Source organism: Arctopsyche grandis, chromosome 6 (assembly GCF_051622035.1).
Source record: "Arctopsyche grandis isolate Sample6627 chromosome 6, ASM5162203v2, whole genome shotgun sequence".
In the NCBI taxonomy this organism is placed as follows: Eukaryota; Metazoa; Arthropoda; class Insecta; order Trichoptera; family Hydropsychidae; genus Arctopsyche; species Arctopsyche grandis.
Genome location: NC_135360.1, coordinates 4,030,001 through 4,051,910, shown reverse-complemented (window position 1 = coordinate 4,051,910; position 21,910 = coordinate 4,030,001). Strand labels below are relative to the sequence as shown.

The 21,910-nt window shown below is 35.9% G+C and overlaps 2 protein-coding genes across 3 annotated transcripts in view; one reads left to right on the top strand and one right to left on the bottom strand.

Moving 5' to 3' along the window:
- LOC143913612 (uncharacterized) overlaps positions 1-21,910 on the bottom strand; it is a 374,023-nt gene that overhangs the window by 280,005 nt on the left and 72,108 nt on the right. The gene's annotated exons all lie outside the window — the stretch shown is intronic.
- Positions 22-21,632, top strand: Pdcd4 (Programmed cell death 4). The gene is made up of 10 exons (XM_077433497.1): positions 22-223; positions 16,310-16,467; positions 18,371-18,472; positions 18,555-18,672; positions 18,786-18,948; positions 19,041-19,130; positions 19,209-19,341; positions 19,416-19,526; positions 19,701-19,840; positions 20,608-21,632. Exons 1-10 carry the CDS (start codon positions 52-54, stop codon positions 20,678-20,680), a joined length of 1,260 nt encoding a protein of 419 aa, XP_077289623.1. The 5' UTR covers positions 22-51; the 3' UTR covers positions 20,681-21,632.

Below are 21,910 nucleotides of genomic sequence, written 5' to 3'. Positions count from 1 at the left end.
GACGTGGACGTGGACCCGCTGGGCGAGGGGGGCGCGGGGGCGGGCGCGGTGATGGCGCCCCCGGCCGTGCCTGCGATCGGCATCCTCGAGGGGCGGCGGAGACGAGCTCGCAAGACCCTGCGCCAAAGCAGTCGCGAGGGGGCGGCGCCGCTCCCTCAGCACCGCAGCTGGAAGAACAGTCGCCGCCCGAGGAACGGACACGGACGAGGCCTGCCCAAGAAGGGTGATTACCATCCACCACCCACCATCCTACCCATATCGTTTGACATGTATACATAAATACATATATATATATATATATATATATATACGCGCATGTTGTGAGACACACCCCCTTTATGTCGGGCATGGCGCGTTTGCTCGCGAGCGTCTTTGCAAAGCGTCGTAATGGCGGACGAATGCGAAAGAAGCCGGCGTTGGACGCTCGAGCAGCCACATGGCGAGCGTTCGTTCGTTCGCTTTGGTTATGTTTGTGTTTTGACACGTCTTTTGTTTTGGTCGTCGGTGACGACCTTGACGCACCGCACCGCACCCACTCTCGCTCTTTTTCCGCCACATTGTTTTTATCTGCGCGCTCTCATATTGCGTTCGTTCGTTCGTTGGTTCGCATTGCGCAAACGAACCGGATCGGTCTCGCTCAGCGTTGCGGCCGGTTTCGTAATGCGCATCGAAAATATAAGAAGAAGAAGAGAAAAAAAAAAAAACACCAACACGTTCGACTCCCGCTTCCGACGAGTCGCACTTGTGTGCGTATGTTCATGCACACTGCTGCCAACTGAAACTTTTTCCAGTCTTCTTTGGCGAGGGGAGCGAGTCTATGCACGTACTCGACGTACATTGATGGTATATGAAACGAAACGCGTCAGTCAGTCAGTGGCGTGTCGTTGACAATGTGGAACCCGATGCAAAGCTTGAAATTTGCACCCTCCATATAAATATTCTAAGCCCGCCTTAAGGTCTGTTCATACCTAGTCAACACGTACCGACTTCAGCAGGTATCCGGCCGTACGAAAAGTATTCTTTGGTACATTTTGTATGGGTATATTCATACCAACCGTCACGTTTACGCCGCGGCAGGCTTACAGCAGTACCCGACGTTTCCTGTTCATACCTTACAGCAATATCCGTCAACGTATCGTATCCGTTTTTTTGGCCATCGTGGAAATATACACGCGAATTACGTGCCATGAGTCTGCCGCTTTGCTGTTTTGGACCAATTATCGATAGTGACAGTTGACAGCTGTTCAATCTTTCGACATGGTTTTGGCGCAAATATTTAAAAAAAATTTAAATTTTTTACGGAATTATTTAAAAAAATTTTGTCCATCATCCACAAACTCCTTATACAGTGTCCAAAACTCTCCTTCGGTTTTTCTATTTTTTAAATCATGGGATGCACATCAAAACGCCTCCGTGCTTTTTATTGCCTTCTTGAGATTCTTCTTCCAACAACAACGCGATTATACATAATTTTTCGTTCGATAAACGCTGAAACATTTTTTCTGACTTGTATTCTGACGCGTAGCTACGAATGCACGTGTATGCATTCATATTGCAAGTACTCGACAATACGACGTAAGCAATATTGCGCCGTATCGTCATGGCCTCTAATGTATAAGTAAGCCGATTTTGCCTTGCACTCGGCCAAATTGCTGTAAACGTGACGTGACCGCGACGTGTAGGTAGATATGAATAGAAATGTAATAAAATGACATATTTGAAACGGAGTCGTGCAGTGCTGAAGCCGTGCAGTGCTGTTAAGTATGAACAGACCTTTAAAGGTCAGGGAATTTAACCCTTAGAGCCCTCAACATGAGGCCACCGCCCCCCCAACGAATACAGTCTAAGTCAGTGCTTCCCAATTAATTTCATGTCACGGCCCCCTAAATCTGAAAGAATTAATTCCCGGCCCCTAAAAATTTTTTTTTTCTACTTAAAAGGTTTATTTGGCAGTAATTATTACAATTATAGTACACATATTTATATTCAGCACAAAATTATAGGAACTTGCTTAAAAACTTTTTTTTTAAATAAAAAACTATGCACATGAAACAATTTAATGCGATAGATGAGGTCGCATGTTTTTACATAACAAATTGATATCGGGTTCAATATCAGAAATGCTAACTCGCAAAGCATTAAATTCCACTTCAAGCAAATTATCTGATCTGACATCGATCAACTCTTCTTGGGCTGTTCACGTAAATACGATCATATTTTAAGGACTTGGCAAATGGTGTTCTTATCCAATTGTTCCTTTCATCCTCGTTCAAGTTTGGGAAATATTTTTTGAAAAATGGTATCGATTCGGCCATGTGATTAAAGTACATATTCCAACACATTTTAACCATTCAATTTCATTCTCGGAAAAGAACTCGCCTACTTTCACAAAAATATTCATAAATGAATATTTGTACTTTCTACTGAATATTTTCGCGGCCCCCGTGATAAATCTTACGGCCCCCCCAGGGGGTCGCGACCCCCCAATTTGGGAAGCACTGGTCTAAGAGACCCTTTCGTCGGAGAACGAGACGGTTGTTCATGAATATCGCACAAGAACAACCGCACATTACTGTTCTAATAAAAAAAAAAACCACAATGAACATAACCAATATAAATGTAATGCTGGAAGCGGATTGAACGGACCGCAAGACGCACGAATATCTAAATCCTCAAAGAGATAGCAATTTCAGAGACTCTCCACAATATGTAGAAAATTTTTTTGATTTTCCTAGGCTTTGAAATGGTAACAATCTTCGACAAGGATTGTTGCCATTTCCAAATACTTCTTTCGAGTATTAAAGGGAAGTGTGGACAATTTTATCAGAGCTAAAATTTTGAGCTCCAAATGTGGTAGAGCTTTGCGTCATCGTCGACTTCTTCAATCTATGTATTGTAGTGAGAGCGTTTGCCTTCAGTGAGTCGTCTCTTGTAGAGGCTGTCCGGTTCCTCAATGTGATCTTGGGGGAGCATCTGTACCTGTTTGTTCGTCGTGTTGATGAATTGTACAGTTTCATGAGATTCGACACGAGTTTATTTGGATGAGATGAATGTATGATAATTTATTTTATTACGCTGATACGCATTGGGGCAACCTGTCAGGTCACAGCGGTCACTAATTGTTAATGTTTTTATATGATAAAAAGATACAAAAATTATGGTTAGAAGATAAAAATTAGCGCCGCGGGCGAATTTTTTTTTCAACTTTTAAAGTCTCGTTGCTTGTTTGTCGGTTTGTGTATTCACTTTCACTAGCACCGAAAGAATACTGTTATCTGTTGGGAAGTGTTTTGTTTCACCAAATAGTGTGACATGAAATGTAATCAACGCTCATAAATGAACCTTTCTCGATTTCATTTTTGAAAATTTTGCTTATATTATCTTTAATATTGAAATCACGTGCTTGTTGATTTTCAATAATCCTATAGCTCTAGGCAATTTAACGACAGACGCATCGAAGGCAAAATCTTTCAAATAAGGCTGTATGTGATATACAATATACTCTCGATTATCCGGGCTAATGCTGGGGAGGGAGGGCACGGATAATTGAAAAACACGGATAATCCGAATCATCAAATTTTGACTTGGTTTCGAGTATAATATCATATTAACAACACAAATTTTTGGTTCATAATTTTAATACTCATTATTTATTAAGAAAAACGCTTAAAGTTAAGCAGATGTGTGGCCGTTAGTACCTATAGTTAGTATTACTGTTGCCAAAATATAAAAAAATCTAGTCAACCAGCCAGACGAAGCATCGAAGTTGTCTACTAATTCTAATTTTTCATGGAAAAACTTGGCTGTTTCCATACACATTTGACCTCTAATTGGTATTCCTTCTGCTCTTTTTTGATTTAACTATATGAGTATAGTTGCAACCAAATCTTCGTATCTTGACATTTTCATACTTTCGTTTCGAAGGACCTGCAGAACTATCACAATCTCTCGCGAACGCCTCTAACTTATTTTTTTGTTTAACTATGTATATTTCGAACAGGTATGTAAATCTGAAATATACACAAAGTATTATAATTGATAATAATTAAACATTTGAATACACGCACTTGTTACTTCTTCGATGATCAAAAGCGACTGAAAGAATTGGCGCAATATTAAAATACATTTAAAAGGGGAACGAAAAACATTTCTGTGTGATATCATTCGTTTCAAATAACACGCATGTTTACGGTCGCAATCAATCGGTGCGTCTCATTATCATATAAGAACAAAATTTAATTAATTTAAAAAAATATATATATTTTTCAAGCACGGATAATCCGCACCCGGATAATCGAGAGTACACTGTATGTATTTATGAACACAACAAACATCAGCTTTAGTCAAGTTACGAAGGAAACTCTTGGAGCAAAACAGGTTTTTGTTTGTAAACACAGTTTTGTCTCAAAGCGTTGCCGTTTGACAGCACTTGCCACATTATTAGAATTTAATGCGAAAATACAGACTTTTCTGCGAAAAGATATATTTTAGCAAAGAAAAAATTGCGGTCGCACCAGTCTTCACTCTTCAGCTCGTATTGCACAATGTATACTATTTTTTTTTACAAGGCTCTTTTATATTTAGCATTTAAATCGTCCCCACGTGTTGCACAAACTCGCACAAGTGCATGCACTTCGATGCAACTTGTGCAGATCCCACTAGTTATTAATAAAGCCCGGACCCAGAGGGTGCCGCGTATTGTTCAAATGTTGTAAATGCATTGTTAAAGGTTTGCCGAACATTTTTTACAAAGGATTTACAACAATGGAACAATGAGCGGCACTTTGGCTATCCTACCTCTAGTTATTAACAACAACTTCAGAAACGTCGTTTATTGTATTTAATGTGCTTGTTTAGTGCTGGGCGTGGTGAAAGCTTCTCTTTTCATTTCACCGTATCAAAAGGTGAAAGTTAAGAACTTCTCTCTCTCTCTCTCTCTCTCTCTCTCTCTCTCTCTCTCTCTCTCTCTCTCTCTCTCTCTCTCTCTTTCATTCTCGTTTGACGTGTTTTCGATTTTGTATCAATTGTTCGTACAATGTATGCATTTTGATTACACTACATAGATGAGCTTCTCGAATAATAAAAATCTGTGCTAATAAAAATGGGGAATTTTCTCTTTTTTTTTTGTCGTGGACAAAAAAAAGAGAAAATTTAATGAAGGAAAATGTTTATTTTTTACAATTTTCTTTATTTATTTATTTATTTAAAGTTTGGACCATTGTAGCATTATAGGAATTCCTAATGCGCCACAATGGTCAAAAATATAACAGAAAAGAAAAGAAACAAAATAAAAACCAAAGATATTAGACAACAAAAACAAAATATATATGTATATACACAAACAACTAATAACAATAATTACAAATTATAAAAAAACAACAAATAAGGGAATGTCTTATAAAAGAAGAAAAGAGATTAAATTATAAATATAAACATATTTATAATTGTTCCGGTTATTATTAAAGTGAAATAAGTCATTTAAGGCAGAGCTACGCAAACCTTTGGTATTCGCGGAACAAGTTGTTTACGAATCGTAGAGTTTGTCAGCTACGTATATAAATATGTATATAGCTAGTCCCTACATACATAGGTGACAAAACGTTAACTAACATCGGTTTTCTCTCTCACACGCGATCTCGCTCGCATGCGTTGTATCAAAGTGGCGCGTACGGTATAAGAGCCGTGGCCACCAGGTTGCGATACTCTGATTTAAGGTACCAAAAAATACCATTTTGCAATGTAATCGTAAAATTCCAACAGTACAGGCAAGATTATATCTATAAGGCTAATAATCATAATGTATACATATATTTTTATGTAGTATCAAAATAGTTTTTACAACAAATTTACGCAAAAGTCCAATTATCTCAAACGAAATATTATATGACTTATTCCACTTTCATAATAACTGGAACATACATATGTGCCCATAATTATGAGTGTCGAGAATTTTTTTTTTAATCAATGACATATTACAATATAAGCGATATTAAACGATAAAATCGACTTAAATATTTTTTTCTTGACTTAGACCACTCATAATTGTTGGCACATTTGTAGTTACGAACATGAAAAGTGCGCTTAAAAATTAATTGTTGAATTTAATTAGCCAGCAGCATAGCTCGGTCGTTAAGTTTCTGCTTAGCGTCAAGAAGGTGCCGGGTTTAATCCCTGAATGAAATTGAATTTTTCAGAGTATGCTGTTGGTCAGACCTGGATTTGTGACTCCAGGTTGATCGTTTCCTATCAGAGTTTGCCAATTTTCTCTGATTTCATTGTTGAAACGGTTCCCGGAAAAAAAAAATTGGCTAAAATCCTTCCTACCTACTATGTCACCACTATTTGAAGTTTGATTGATGTACAATAAAATTTATGTACAATTCATAGATGTCTCGTTAATTTGCGAGTTTTTTCAGTGTCTCGCAATTCAACGACTTATAATAAAAATGCTGCATTTGTATTTGTAATTGGCCAGGAAGGCGCATTGGGATTTACCTGTAAGGCCTTCCTGGTATATATGTAAATAAATAAAAAAAAAATCTCCATTCGCACTCTCAATTTCATCATCTCTAGTGCTATATTTATTAACACTGCAAATTTGGCCCAAAAGTTTCTTATTTTCTATTATTTCTTTATAAAATTCTGAACATAAAATATTTTTGTAATTATATATGTACATACTACTAGTGGTTTTACCCGGCTTCGCTCGGTATTTGTAATATAAACAGTTTAAACATGGCAAATCAATCTAATAGTAAACATTCTTTTGTTTTTTTATTAAATATATTTGTATCGAAAATAAATAATATTCAACGATATCGATATCGTCGTCATAGAAACTTTGATTTTTTTTTTCGATGTTCCCAACAAACCTTACATACAAAGTTTCTTTCGAAATTATATATTAGATGCTTAAAATCGGTCTCCGTGACGAGCCAGAATGTTAAATTACAGAAAACGCAAAAATCGGAAGGGAAAAATCGAAAATCGAAAGATCTCAAGTCGAAAGATCAAAAAAAGGGTGCATGGTAAACTTTTTTGATCTTTCGACTTAAGATCTTTCGATTTTCGATCTTTGCCTTCCGATATTTGTGTTTTCTGTAACATTCTGGCTCGTCACGTAGACCAGCTTAAAATACCCCGGTGGAAATTTTCAACTTATTTCTTTCTTTCGTCCACTGTCCGCTGATCATGGAAAATATTTTATTAAAAGTAAATACGAGTATTCACTTTTAATAGAATATTGCCGGCTTTGCCTCGCGTAAAAGTGTTGCCGGCTTTGCCTCCCCTCTCCGCTCTCATATATTGTGAGAGAAAATATAGTACGGACTGCGTGAAATTATTGTCAAAATTGAAAAAGAGAACATTATGAGTATAATATTGTAACGTACGCCGCCGCGAGTATCATCGCTATTTCCCAGAATCTGGACGAGCGTGAGACATCGCGTTCTTGCGACCGTTATAATTGGTTTCGAGGATTATCTCCAGGCTAAGTGCAAGTAGGCTAAACAGAGGAGACCACCGAATTGGCTTAGCACCGGCACCCGGTCTCTTCTCAGAACTGACAGCGCGTAGCGTGGGACTGAGTGCCTTGAAACGTGAGAATGCATATCCTGGTACATGACTATAACAATAGGTGAAGTAAACGGACGTCGAAGATGCAGGGAGCGACCTGTCGTTTATAAAAGGGTACTTAGGCGATATCAAGGCATTCTGGACGGAGCACTGCCAGTGCGTGGATCTCCTTAATCACCAATAAATGCTGTGAAGCGATTTTGGCCCTTTACTTGGATCCTCCATCCACCCCTACGCAACAATATAAAAAAGATTGAGAACAAAAGAATTGTGTTAAAAATAGAACATGTTCTCTTATAAGGCTAGAGGCTTATTGCAGCATAAATAAGTTGGAAATTAATGTAGCAAAATGCTCCTGCATAACCTTCACCAGAAAACTGTCCAGTTGACTTTCCTCATTCAATCAACGGACTTAGACTCACAAGGGTATCGGAAATTAGGGATTTGGGAGTCTTTTTAAACTCTGATCTATCCTTTAGTAAACATATTGACAATGTTGTAGCTCGAGCGTCGAAGGCCCTCGGGTTCGTCATCCGGTCCTCCAAATGCTTTACTTCTATTAAATCATACAAAATACTATATTCTGCATACGTAAGAAGTATTGTTGAGTTTGCATCCCAAGTTTGGAACCCAGAGTACTCTGGTGCAAGAGACAGATTGGAGCGCATTCAGAAGAGATTCTTGAGGTACATCAGTAGCCGTTTTGGATTATCCTATACTTCCTATGAAGATGCTTGTAGGTGTCAGCATCTACTTCCACTTGTCAAAAGAAGGGAGATAGCTGACATCTCAACAATTTTGAACATCCTTAACGGCTCGATCGACTGTCCTCAATTATTGAGCAGACTATCATTGCATGTACCAAATAGAATGACTAGATGTAATGAGCTCCTTTACATACCTAATACTTTTTCTAATTATGGAAGAAGCTCATTCATCTGGCGTGCAAGCTCCACCGTCAACACACTAATTTTAACAATTTCCATGTTTGACTTATTTAATATTAATGCTATACAAGCTAGAGTGATTATTGCAAATTTGTTTTTCGATGATTAATTTATTGAAAATTTACGATTGTGATTATGAATTTTTATTTTGATGTATTTATTTTGTCTTTTTGTTTTTTGTTATATATTATATTATTTTTATTATTTCATAATTTTTATCATATTATTATTCTTATTATTTTGATATTTTTATGTTACTGTTATTTCTATTTTTTTCTTTTTGTTTTCTCTAACTATCTTACTCTATTATCATTTTTGTTTCTTATTTTAAATGTTTGAGCTTTTCTTTTTTTTTACCTATATGTGAAAATTATTAATGGTTTACTTAACATAATTATGTTTTTTTACTAACAATCTATGTAACTTTATAAACTGTAAATTTTCCAAATAAATAAATAAAAAGAGACCTGTTGGCAACCCTAGATTCACCGATTACGAAGTCGAAAGATTTGTCTCACGAGTAAAATGCCTTATTTTTATTATTATTATATTTGTTTCATTAATTGTTTATCTAAAAGTTAAAAAAAAGTCAAATTCACGACTCGGAAGAGTTGGAAAATTTATCTGACGATTCAATGTTTTCATTTCGTTCAAGGTCAAAACAATTGCATGCGTTTTAGTGAAAAATAAACAAACGAGTCGACGTGCACATAATTTAAATTTGAACGTTGTCCTTGAATTCGATTACCAGCTGGCGATAGATGTCGCCCTCGTTTAAAAATAAAAATTAAACTGGGCATGTATCGTACGCACTACGCTATGGTAATTTTAATTGATCGCACGAATGTTGTTGGCGTCTCTTTCTCTCTCGCCGGTATTGCGTTGGAGTAGAGCGAGACGGATAAACTTTCCCTTTCTATCGTCGTCGCACGTTTGCACTGCAGTGTATACGTATGTATTGTACTACGACTGGGTTACGGCCATCGAAGAGGGGTGTGCTGAAAGTAAATTCGAATGCGATACTTGTTATTAGTATTTGTGGTTGTTTATCTGGACTAGATAGATATTTGACAGTGAATAGCGCATTCTAAATGCGGAAATGTGCGATTTTAGCGGCCCGCGCTCTTTAATATATTTAATACACATGAGGTCGGCCAAATTCGAATTGTTAATATAAAAATAGATTTGTTATCGCTGAACTTTTCGTCGCTGTTGTTTTTGTATGCGTTATGTAATACTCACATCGGCGAAAGTATTCTAAACTTAAAACATAAAGTACGTAAACTTTCAACCCCTGTAACTTTCCGTTTTGATTATAAATTCTTTATTTTTTTATTTATTACAATCAATGTACACTCGTCATTAAAGATCGCTCCAATGCGACGAGTATACGATAACATATATAGAATACAATCAGAATACATATTGTTGCGTAGGGGTGGGTGGAGGATCCAAGTAAAAGGCCAACAGTCGTTTCACAGCATTTATTGATGATTAAGGAGATACACGCACTGGCTGTGCTCAGTCCAGAATGACATGATATCGCCTACGTACCGCCTTATAAAGGGTAGATCTCTCAGGACGTCTAATCTGTTTACCTGTTGTATAGTCACGTATTCGAATATTTATTTCCACGACATTGGGTCTCCCCGTGCCGATTCTGAGAAATAACTAATAACGGTCATTGTTTAGCCTAAATGCACTTAGAGTCCAGATATAATCCTTGGAAGTAAGTGCAAGCACTTAGTTAATCCGATAACAGATATCCGTTGGTCTAAGTGCAATTCGCTCAATCCGCGGCGTTCGTAACAATATAATATAATAATTAATGAAGTACAGAAATAATAATCATAGAAACATCTATGGATTATTTTATATTTTGTGCACAATTATTATTACAATATTTTCATACACATAATAAACACGAAATTATAGAGATGTCTATAGATATCAGATTACTGTGCATAATTTGTACAAATTATACACACAGATTTGTGACAACAGGAAATGATATATTACCAATTTTCAGGAACCGTTTCAACAATGATCAGATAAAATTGGAAAAACTCTGATAGAGAAACGATCGATTCGGAGTCACAAAACCCCCAAATCTAACCAGCAGTTTGATGAATCGAACCATTGTTCTCAGTGGTGCTAAATATATAGGCTACCATTAAGCCAAACTGCTGGCTAAATATATATATATATATATTTATTTATATGGATCCCTCAACCACCAAGAGAATATTGTTTTTTTTTACGTTTTGATATTCTTGTCAAAAATAGGCGGGGTGATGGGGATTCTAGTTTTGTGCAATGTTTCAGTGCTGCAACGCTTTGTGACCGGTGGCCGTCACTGGAAGGAAAGTAAGTGACTTGACGGAAAGTCGAAAGATGGAAAAAAATCAAATCGATTCGTCGACTCGTCGTTAACGTACATAGGTCGGGGTTTGAAAGATCTTTACCATGTGCCAGAGCTACATTATGATGAAAGAGATAGATAACCAGCCAGCCAGCAGTATGGCTCAATGGTAGCGTGTATGTTTAGCACCAAGTGATCAGTGGGTTCGATCCGCTATACTGATGGTTAGATTTGGGGGTATTTGTGACTCCAAATCGATCGTTTCTTATCAGAGTGTGTCAATTTTATCTGATCATTATTGAAACGGTTCCTCAAAATTGGCAAAAAAATCATCTTTCCTGTTGTCACAAATCTTCTGTATTTATTGTATGTACAATTTGTAAAAAAAATTATGTACATAATCTAAAATCCATAGATGTCTCAATGGATTAATTCTTTAATTAATTAATTGATTAATTGTTATGTCGTGTTATTCAGCTTCTGGACATACAGTGATTTATGGTATAGTAAAATGCTGTATTGTTTGTAATAATTAATTGAAGGCGCATTGAGTCTTCCTGTCAAGCCTTCCTGGTATATATCTATGTAAAAATAAATATATAAATAAATTACCAAGATCTACGCTAACGACGAGTCGACGAATCGATTTTAATTTTTCACATCTTTCGACTTTCCGCCAAGTCACGCACATGCGCAGAAGGCTTTGCGCCTGTCGCAGATATAGTACCTGCAAATAGCCACAACCATAAAAATATAAAAGGAAGAACTATAAAAACCCTTTCATTATAAGGAAATCATCAATTTTATTTTTAAAATGGCTTAGATTACTACAAGTCACCAATTCAATAGTTAAATATTAACCACTTAACATTTGAATAGAATGATTCTCTACTTATTTTGAGGTAATTATTTTTTTGTAGTCTGAGAGTATGGCCTATGAGACGAGTGTTTTTATTAAATGTAATTAGGTTGATCATAGGAGAATAAATTGTAATGGGTTTATGTCAAGAATATACATATAACATCTTGCATAAGAAATTAATGGAACTGTCAAACATTAGTCGTAGTTTAAATTATCATTGTTTGCTCCTGTGGGGTGCTTACGATATTAAAAAAGACAAATTGTTACGAGACTTGTCCTGCGAATCTGTCTGCAGATACTTTAAATCAGCCTCGGTTTTTATGAGTTTAGCTCCGTTATAGGCCAGTATTAAGTAATGTATTATGAAAGGGCAAGTACACAACACGTACATAAGTGCTATGTGCATGGTATACAAATACACATGGAGTCTCAGGGTCGTTGTAGACGGCTGCAGCTGTCGTTCAATCATTTTTATATCGTTTTTCTCCCCCCTGCCCCCCAGCTTGGCTGGCGCTCTCCAGTATATAATGTACATATGTAGTACACACAGTGGTTCCATTACATACCATTTATATATTTTAAATTAATAAAATTTGGGGTAACAGATTTGTCAAATATCGGCTCTCTCCTCAATTTGACCTAAACATGAGAAAAAATGATAGTAGATATAATGCATCCTCTGTAGGAACTTAGGTAAAACGTACATGCTGTCCTCTTCACCCCATCTCGACCAATAGCATTTCGTACGTAAAATTTTCTATTGTTTATACGAAATGCTATTGGTCGAGAGACGGTGAAAGAGATAGCCTGTACGTTTTACCTAAGTTTCTACAGAGGATTGATTGTATCTACCGTCATTTTTTCTCATGTTTAGGTCAAATTGAGGAGAGAGCTGATATTTGACAAATCTGTTATGAGCCATTCTCAAATCAAATTTGCACATATTGGGTGTTGATGAGCCATTCTCGTCGCAAACATGAATTTATACGTTCGTTAGTGATTCGATCGAGTCATTATTAAGTAGTTGCGAAATTGACTCCACATATTTCCTCAGCTCTTTCTAAGTTTCATCCAGATTATACTATTTATTTAAGAATACTTGGGAAGACAGACCCGTTATGGTGTCACGATGAAATGTCTACGGACAAATCGTTTACCTACAAAGCATCTACCTACAAATATTTTTAACGACACAACGTCCACGATAAAACGATTACGCGACTAAATGGTTACGAACAAAATGATCATCATAAGAATTTTTGAATCCTTCGTACTAACAAGAAATCGCAGTCGTCAAATGAAATGGATATTGATGTTTATTTATTTAATAATTCAAATAACATGCGTGTATTTATTTGACAGTCCAATCATAAAATCTAAAAGTAGTTTACTCGTCTTCTTGTTTACATATAAATAAAGTCGATTGCGTATTTCAAAATCGTTACGATAGTTATGGTATTTTTAATAACTTATTATATAATAAAAAATACATACTTTGCAACATACATCATTGTCTCAAATGCGGTCGCCCAACCGTAATACGACGGAACGTCTACGGACAGAATGTTCAACGACACAAGGTCCACGACAAAATACTCTAATATTATTTATTTTATTTTTATTTTACATATATACCAGGAAGGCCTTACAGGTAAATCCCAATGCGCCATCCTGGCCAATTACAAATACAAATGCAGCATTTTTATTATAAGTCGTTGAATTGAGAGACACTGAAAAAACTCGCAAATTAACGAGACATCTATGAATTGTACATAAATTTTTATTGTACATCAATCAAATTTCAAATAGTGGTGACATAGTAGGTAGGAAGGATTTTTAGCCAATTTTTTTTCCGGGAACCGTTTCAACAATGAAATTAGAGAAAATTGGCAAACTCTGATAGGAAACGATCAACCTGGAGTCACAAATCCAGGTCTGATCAACAGCATACTCATTTTCATTCAGGGATAGAACTCGGCACCTTCTTGACGGTAAGCAGAAGCTTACCGTCCGAGCTATGCTGCTGGCTAATAATGTAATTATGTAATTCTGTTGATTGTGTAAAGCATTTTCAATTGACACTGTAAAAATAATTATAACGACCAACACTAGTCTATATCAATCAATTGAGTCTATTCAAAAGAATAAGAAACAAAATGAAAAAAAAAATAAGAAGAGGAAAGTGAAAAAATCGTTGTTTTCTAATTTGTTTGAACATTATGTTGCGTAAACATTTTGTCGCGGACTTTGTGTTATTAACTTATTAGACATTTCGTCGTGGAACCACCCGTTATACTTAGTACACTTGAGACAATGATGTAAACAAATATTGTACACATAATCGAAAGTGAATTGGGGGGATCTTGCATATGTGTCAGTGATGTTTACAAACACGGCCATGTTTATAATTAGCTCGTAACGGCCATTGCGCAGGCGCCAACTCTCGAACCCTTTGCGCGACGCATCTACTTAGCCCACTTTTATCCGATTCTCTCTCGCACTGTATTTACTTTATAACAAGTGAAACTAATAATAAAAAAACCTTGTAATTAGTAATAATCGTAAGTGAAAGTAAGAAGAGGTTAGTAAATAAGTAAAAAATGAATGCAGTTTCCAATTTACTATCAAATTTGGGTTTTGGAAGGGATCTTAGCAACGCCTGGAAATTTGGCTATGAATTATCATCACTAGAGGTAGGATAACCAAGGTCCCGTTTATTGTTCAAATGTAAAATTTTATAATTCATAGAAAACTTTGACACCGATCTCTGGTATTGACTAAGTTACGGTCCTCATTAGGCCAAAATGTCAATTGTGGCGTTTTGGATATTGTCAACTTCATAGAAAAATTATTTATTAGCTCTTTTGCATTTAGCACTGTTGGAACGTGTATTGCTATTTGAAATTGCCCAATAACTATCCGCCCTATAGTAATGATTAGAGCGCGGATAGAGACCGTGCTTTTTCCACGAATCGGGGCGGTTTGGCTCTATTTACAAAGCAAAGTGCAAAAAAAAAAAAAGGTTCAGCGAACCTTTAACAATGCATCTACAACAATTGAACAATGAACGGCGCCCTGGGTCCGCTATTTAGTAATGACATATGTATAAGTTATTTTTTAAAGTTTTTTGATTTGGATTAGACATTAACCATTTAATTGCCATACGTTTGTAGAAACCGATTCGATTATTATATTGGGTCTACGTGACGAGACAGAATGTTAAATTACAGAAAACACAAATATCGGAAGGCAAAGATCGAAAATCGAAAGATCTTAAGTCGAAAGATCAAAAAAAAATGGTGCATGGTAAACGGTACATACTCACTTAATTTGCGCGAGCAGGATACAACAGGAACAAGAGGAACATGCTTTTCCTCCTGTATTCTGCGCGCGCACATTAATACGGGAGGAAAAGCCTGTTCCTCTTGTTCCTGTTGTATCCTGCTCCCGCAAATTAAGTGAGTATGTACCGTTTACCATGCACCATTTTTTTTTTTTGATCTTTCGATTTTCGATCTTTGCCCTCCGATATTTGCGTTTTCTGTAATTTAACATTCTGTCTCGTCACGGAGACCGGTATGTATATGTATATCAGTGGCGTGTGGTGAAATTCTCTCTCTTTTTGTCGGCTGTACGACGATCTCAATTTAATATAATGATTATAATTTATTTTATTTTGATATTTGAATTTAATTTTAATATAATTATAATAGTTTTAATTTTGATATTTAATTTGAATTTTTTTATTTAATTTTTATTTCGATATTTTGTACGCTACTGGTTTTAAAAGTACTGGGGATGTTCGTTGGCTTGGTGCGTACGCAGCAATAAAGATTTCGATCTTTCGATGCGGTGACGGCCACCGTATATTTAGATGTCACCGAAGAAACCAAAATTAATTTCAAGTCATAGAGCCTTAATTACGAAGGAGCGCGCACCGGTGCGCTTATGGCGATAAAGTGGTTAAAAAAATGTTACCCCTAGAGTTGAAATTTCAAAAGCAAAAAGTTGTATGCTGTGTTATCGACGAAATGAATTTAAACAACACAATGAACCAACAACCAGCTATCGTTTAGTAGCGCGCGGTAGCACCGTTGCGAGAACGCATTAGAAATAAACACAACATGACTAAATCCGAACATGTCAGCTCTTTGTGGTTGTGTTTATTTTCGGATGCACTTGCAGGATGTTTGCACGCTTTATCGCATTATATACATATATGTATGTTCAACTATCGAATGCACACAATGATGACGACGATGAGGACACTCGTCCTTCCCGAGGACGAGGTCGACTAATCTCAACATTAGCCCGGTAGCAATGAGATGATTGCCTTATGCCGTCGACAATTTGTTCTAAGGGGAAGTTTATTTATAAAGTTGGGCCGTCTTAATATTAATAAAATAAGGTGGGCTTGCTTATCTTGCTTATCTGTATGCGTTTCAAACGAGCACAACATACATATGTGTAGACATTTAGGTTGCACTCTCCGGCTATTGCCAAGAGTTTAAATAGCTTGAATTTCAACATTGTATAATGGTTTTTTCATTTTTCTGGTTTCAGGAGGAGCCGGCGGGAAGGGAGTGTGGGGTAAATTAGGTTCGGAATTGCTAGAGGAATACGAAGATTTCAACGATCCCAACTATGACTCTGAAACGTGCAACAACAAAGATATAGAATTAAAAATAGTATTTCCAGCTCTCAGCAGAGAAGATCTTCAGGTATTTGTCTTTGTTTTCTTTACTTTGGTGTTTATTTTTGGGACTACACTTTGAAAGGGTTATATGTAGAATTGGACGAAGCTGGCGATGATTCTTTTATAAACAATACTAAAACGTATGGGCGCAGACACAGGGTGGTTTTATTTAAGATAGTTTTGCACGTGGAAAAAAAACGCTAGCTTGTCCAATGTGGTGCCATATGGTACTCACTGTACATGGAATATTATATTTTCATTTATGTTTGTCTTTTCGTATGTGTACCAATTTAAATAAAATGAAATAAAATATATGCCATTGCAGTCCATGCCAAAACTTACCCACTGGAGTGTTTTCGATGATATTTCATCCTGGTATTGACTGGTTTCAGAGTGATCGATAGTGGTGATTTCTATATTTGAGAAACTTAAGATCGTACCAATGACATGCGGACACGCCAATTTTGACGAATCGATGATGTGGTGTTTTTATTTGCTGAAAGTTTGAGAATGTTACATAGATTAAATTCATTACTTGATTTTTTTAAATTATGAACGTCACTAAGGGCGCAGATATAGAGTTTTGCGTGGCACTTGGTTTTTTTTTGAGATTGTTTTGTACATGTAAAAAAAACGCTAGCACGCCTGATCTATGCAATGGCGATCCAGACCAAAACTCACCTCCTGGATGGTTTTTGGTGATATTTTATCTTTGTATTGACAATGGTTTGATAACAATGACGTGAAGACACATATTTTCATAGCTAGAGTCTACCTAGGCATGCCGTGCCGTACGATTCTGTGTGTTTGCGATTTAAGAATGGGTGGGGAACTTTTTGGGCTTATTTGTTGAAGTCTATTTTGAAAAGTGGAAAGAAGGTTTTTGTTGGTAATCAAAGAACTTGGATTTTCAGCTGGAAATCTGTTAATTGAATATTTCTCGGATTTAATAAAGATATGGAAATTAAATAATTTATGTGAAAAGGTGAAATATTTCATTTTTACAAACCTCATTTACGTTTCACCGTTTCACCTTAAAAGTTTGCCTCTTATCCGATCGTTTTCATACTTTGCCATATTTGCCATATTTTGGTCATCAATATAATTAGAACTTTTTTTTTACTACACTTATTTTCGATCTCGCCTAATATCAAATTGAAATCTTATCAAATATGAACTCAATATCTGGTATATCCAGCCATTTGAACACTTTCAAATGAGTTTTCTCGTTTTTGTTAAACGTTTTCAATTAAATTAAACTTGGTCAGCGATATTCACTTTTATCCATTCTAATAGTACACAATTGGCTTTATTTAAACAGCTTTTTTCAAAAAAAAAAACAAAAAAAACGATTTAATATTTAGCAGCTGTACATCTATGTACATGCATTATTATTTTATTAATTTTTTTACATTCATACATCACATGGCATGACAGGAATTACCTTTTTTTTATAAGAATCATCAAATTCGAGATGCTAATGAATCGAATTTGCGAGAAATTGAGGGGGAGAATAACGATGTATTGGATCCGTCACAACAATTAAGCTAGAATAATCGGAAAATTCTGACAGGAGGTGGTTGATTTTTGTTTTTTTAATAATTACAAGACCTCGCCAGCAGCGTATTTGGCTAGGTCTTGAACTCACGACCTATCTACTGGTATGCAATAGCTTTACTAGTGCACTACGCTGTGGCTCGTTGAATAGAATGTGATCCTTACGGGTACCACATTTAGCTCGTATGCCATTTCTAGGCCAGTCGAAACTTTAATGATCGATTTTAAGTTATGGAGATAGTTCCTAATCAAATTGTATTGAAATCTTGACTAATATAAATAAAAACGATTTTATCTTTTGTAGTGTTATGTTACTTGAATGTATGTGTACTTCAAATGCATCCCTTTTGGTAAATATTTCTTGTCTTTAGAAAAGAGCCGAGCCCATCATCCTGGAGTACTTTGAGAATGCAGATACTACTGAAGCTTTAGAAAGTTTTTCTGAATTTATTTCACCGAACCATCGATACGTCGTAAGATTTTACTGCAATTGAGATTCATTATTTTGATTCATTTGATCTGCTTGTTTTCTTAATGCAAAAATTGTTTTTTTAGGTGTGCGAAATTATCGTCGAGATGGGCTTGGACCATAAGCCGTCTCATCGAGAGATGTGTTCCATTCTAATATCTGACTTTTACGGACACTTATTCTCCGAGAGGGATATAGCTTACGGTAAATGTCACTTGAATTTATTTTCAATTCTTTAAAATGATTCCAGACAATTGCTTGAAGGTATGAACATAAGATTTATAATATTCTCTTTTTTTTTTTTTTACTTTTTGTAGCATTTGAAAACCTGCTGAAAAACCTAGACGACATGGTCTTGGATCAGCCGGCCGCCGCTGAATTATTGGGAAATTTCATCGCTCGTTGTGTAGCTGACGATTGTCTTCCACCAAAGTTCCTCACGTCACAACAACAAGCTGAAAACATTTCACAATATGCCAAGTACGTATTTTGTTTACTAAACGGAACGTTTCAAAGCGAGTAATATATGAAATCGTGCTGAGATATAATACCGCATGTTGTTTATATTTCAGGCAAGCTTTAACCAAAGCGAATACTTTACTGTCCATGAAGCATGGCCTCGTCAGGCTGGATACCATTTGGGGAATCGGCGGCGGGCTCAGGTCTGACATTTGCAATCGAATAAAAATGATACAAATATAGAGAGTGGTTGTTAATTGATTTTTCCGGATCGCTTTCAGGCCTGTGAAGTCGCTCGTGAGGCAGATGAATATGCTCCTTAAAGAGTACCTGAGTTCTGGTGATGTGCAGGAGGCTCTGCGGTGTGTGCGCGATTTAGAAGTGCCCCACTTTCACCACGAATTAGTTTATGAGGTGAGTGTGAATCCGTGTAAACTTGTGAATTTGAGTTTTTCGGAAACGGAACAATTTTTACTCTATCGTTTCAGACTGTCGTTATGGCTCTGGAAGCCGTCAACAGTCAGGTAGAACAACATCTTGTGGAATTACTGGAAAAGCTCGCCGAAGCTTGCATCGTCACTACAGACATGATGGAAAGAGTATGTATAATAACTCGATATGCTTATATTTATTAGTGAACGTTCAGGACGAACATTTCGAGGGTTAATACATAATAATAACAATAATATGATGCTTTTTGTTTCTTCCGCACGTTTCCGTTCTATATTACGGTCGAAAATTTCCGCTAAAGTTCGGCCTCGGATTGTTTTCAGGGTTTCTTGCGCGTGTTCGACGACATGGCTGACATAGTGCTGGACGTTCCGCTGGCTTACATCACACTGAATCGCTTCATAGAGAGATGTGACTCTCGGAAGCTGCTCACTGAACGTATACACCATAAGATGCCGACCAGGTTTGATTTTGATTATTATAATTAGATCGATCGATTATATGTATACAAGTCATTTATTTTTATGTATGGAACGTTTGTCTTAAGCAGATGTATCCCAATGGGGACTATTTAAATGCGCGTCTGTTTGTCTATCTGTCTCGTATAGGCTGCTAAACCACTCAATCGATTACGACGGAACTTTCAGGATTTGTTGTATGCATGTCCGGGAAGTTTACTGTGAAGAAACCTCTTAACCCTTTGCCCGCGGCAATAAATATAGCGCACATTTTTCGCGAATTTGGCAATCGAGTTTTCGACCTTAAATACAGATTTTAATATTTACTCAAGTAACCAGATATGTTAATTAACACAAAGTATTATTTTAAACAATAAAATACATAATATATCTCGTAGTTATGGATTAATTGTCAAATAATCATTCTTCATAATTGTATGAAGACGTGACGTCACTTAAACGAGGTTTCAGTATGGTTCCACAAAAAACTAATTTTGACTGGTATATATTCATTTTAAGCAAATTGGATAGATGGCATTCAACTCTCATTAATATATTCAACCAATTTTTAACCTTAAAACAGTTGAAATAGGTGCATGTAAGGCTTAAAATCCCGTGCAAAGTTCAGAAATTCTATGGAAGACAGCCGCGCTACAGACTTGTCGCCCAAAGCTTCCATAGAAGACGGTCGCGGGCAAACGGTTAAAGATTGATTTATTGTTATTTATAGATGTATTTGTATTAATATTTCTATTTTTTTTATTTGTTTTAGGGGTCGCAAACGTTTCGTCTCGGAAGGCGACGGTGGACACATCAAGGAGCACTCGTTGATGCTGCGGGATTAAATTGTTTCGACGCCTGCTTAGAATATTCCGATGTATATTTAATATGTCTGAATGTATTTTTGCACAGTGCTTATGCTTTTTTTTACATTTCATTTGCACTACTAGTAAGAATGTAGATTTTTCATTTTATATATTATACATATGTATAGTGAAGAGTTTGAGAGAATACATACCAGTTTTCGATTTGAATATTAAAATATATACATAATATATAATATTTTTTTAAATATTAAATACTTGGAGATGTTTATTCCGGTGATGAATATAATAATATGTAACGTTTAAATTTTATCCCAACATTTTGCGTTTTTGAAGAATGCATTCGCTTGGGTAATGTCATATTTTTCAAGTAGGCATTTATTTGCGCGTCGGTTTTGGCTGGCAAGTACTAACTAGACAGCTTTGAAAATCAAATTGAAATGTTTATAAAGGTCACAATTTTTTTTGACAAGTGCAATTTTCGTCGTGGAAATTCGAAGTTTACATACATTCCTTTAATTAAATTAAGTTCACCCGTACAAAGAATGACATTACTCATGACAACAAGGGGCTAACGAATAAAACGTGAAATGATACTCGTGAGGTTTGTTTGTCTAGAGAAACATGACGAAACTTGATATGCGTTGATTTGGTAATATTACTTAATAAAAATGTTGCCCTTATAATTTTCATTCATTCATCCATTCATTCATAACTCATAAGAATATTAAAGTAGCCTAGGTTTTTTTTTTTTTTGTAATAATACATTGAAGGCTATAATTTGGTTTTAGTTTTAAGTGTTTGTAATAAAATAAAAGTATAAGTGATATATTATTATAAAGTAAATACAAAACATAATGTATATTTGTGGTACATTAGTTATTGCCACTTTTGTAATTTTTGTGTACCATATTTAACAAGATGTACTCCTTTTTTTTAAAATAAATAAGTTATATGAAAAGTTACTAAATTATCAAGTCGTTTTTATTTTATTGTATCCAAGTACAGTATAAACAGCATCATTGGCGAATTCTGTGGATTGAAGGTGTTTTACATACATAGTCACTTGCCGATTATTGGCGATAATAACCTTGAAATTTGGCCAGATTGATGTATACCTTAATAATTATGTATATTTAACGGTAATTATTATTTCTTCTAGTTAATTTATAAAAAATTATGTTTGATGTTTGACGTTTTATTTATTTAATATATTTAATTAATTAAGCACTCTGAAGGACAATAAAGAAT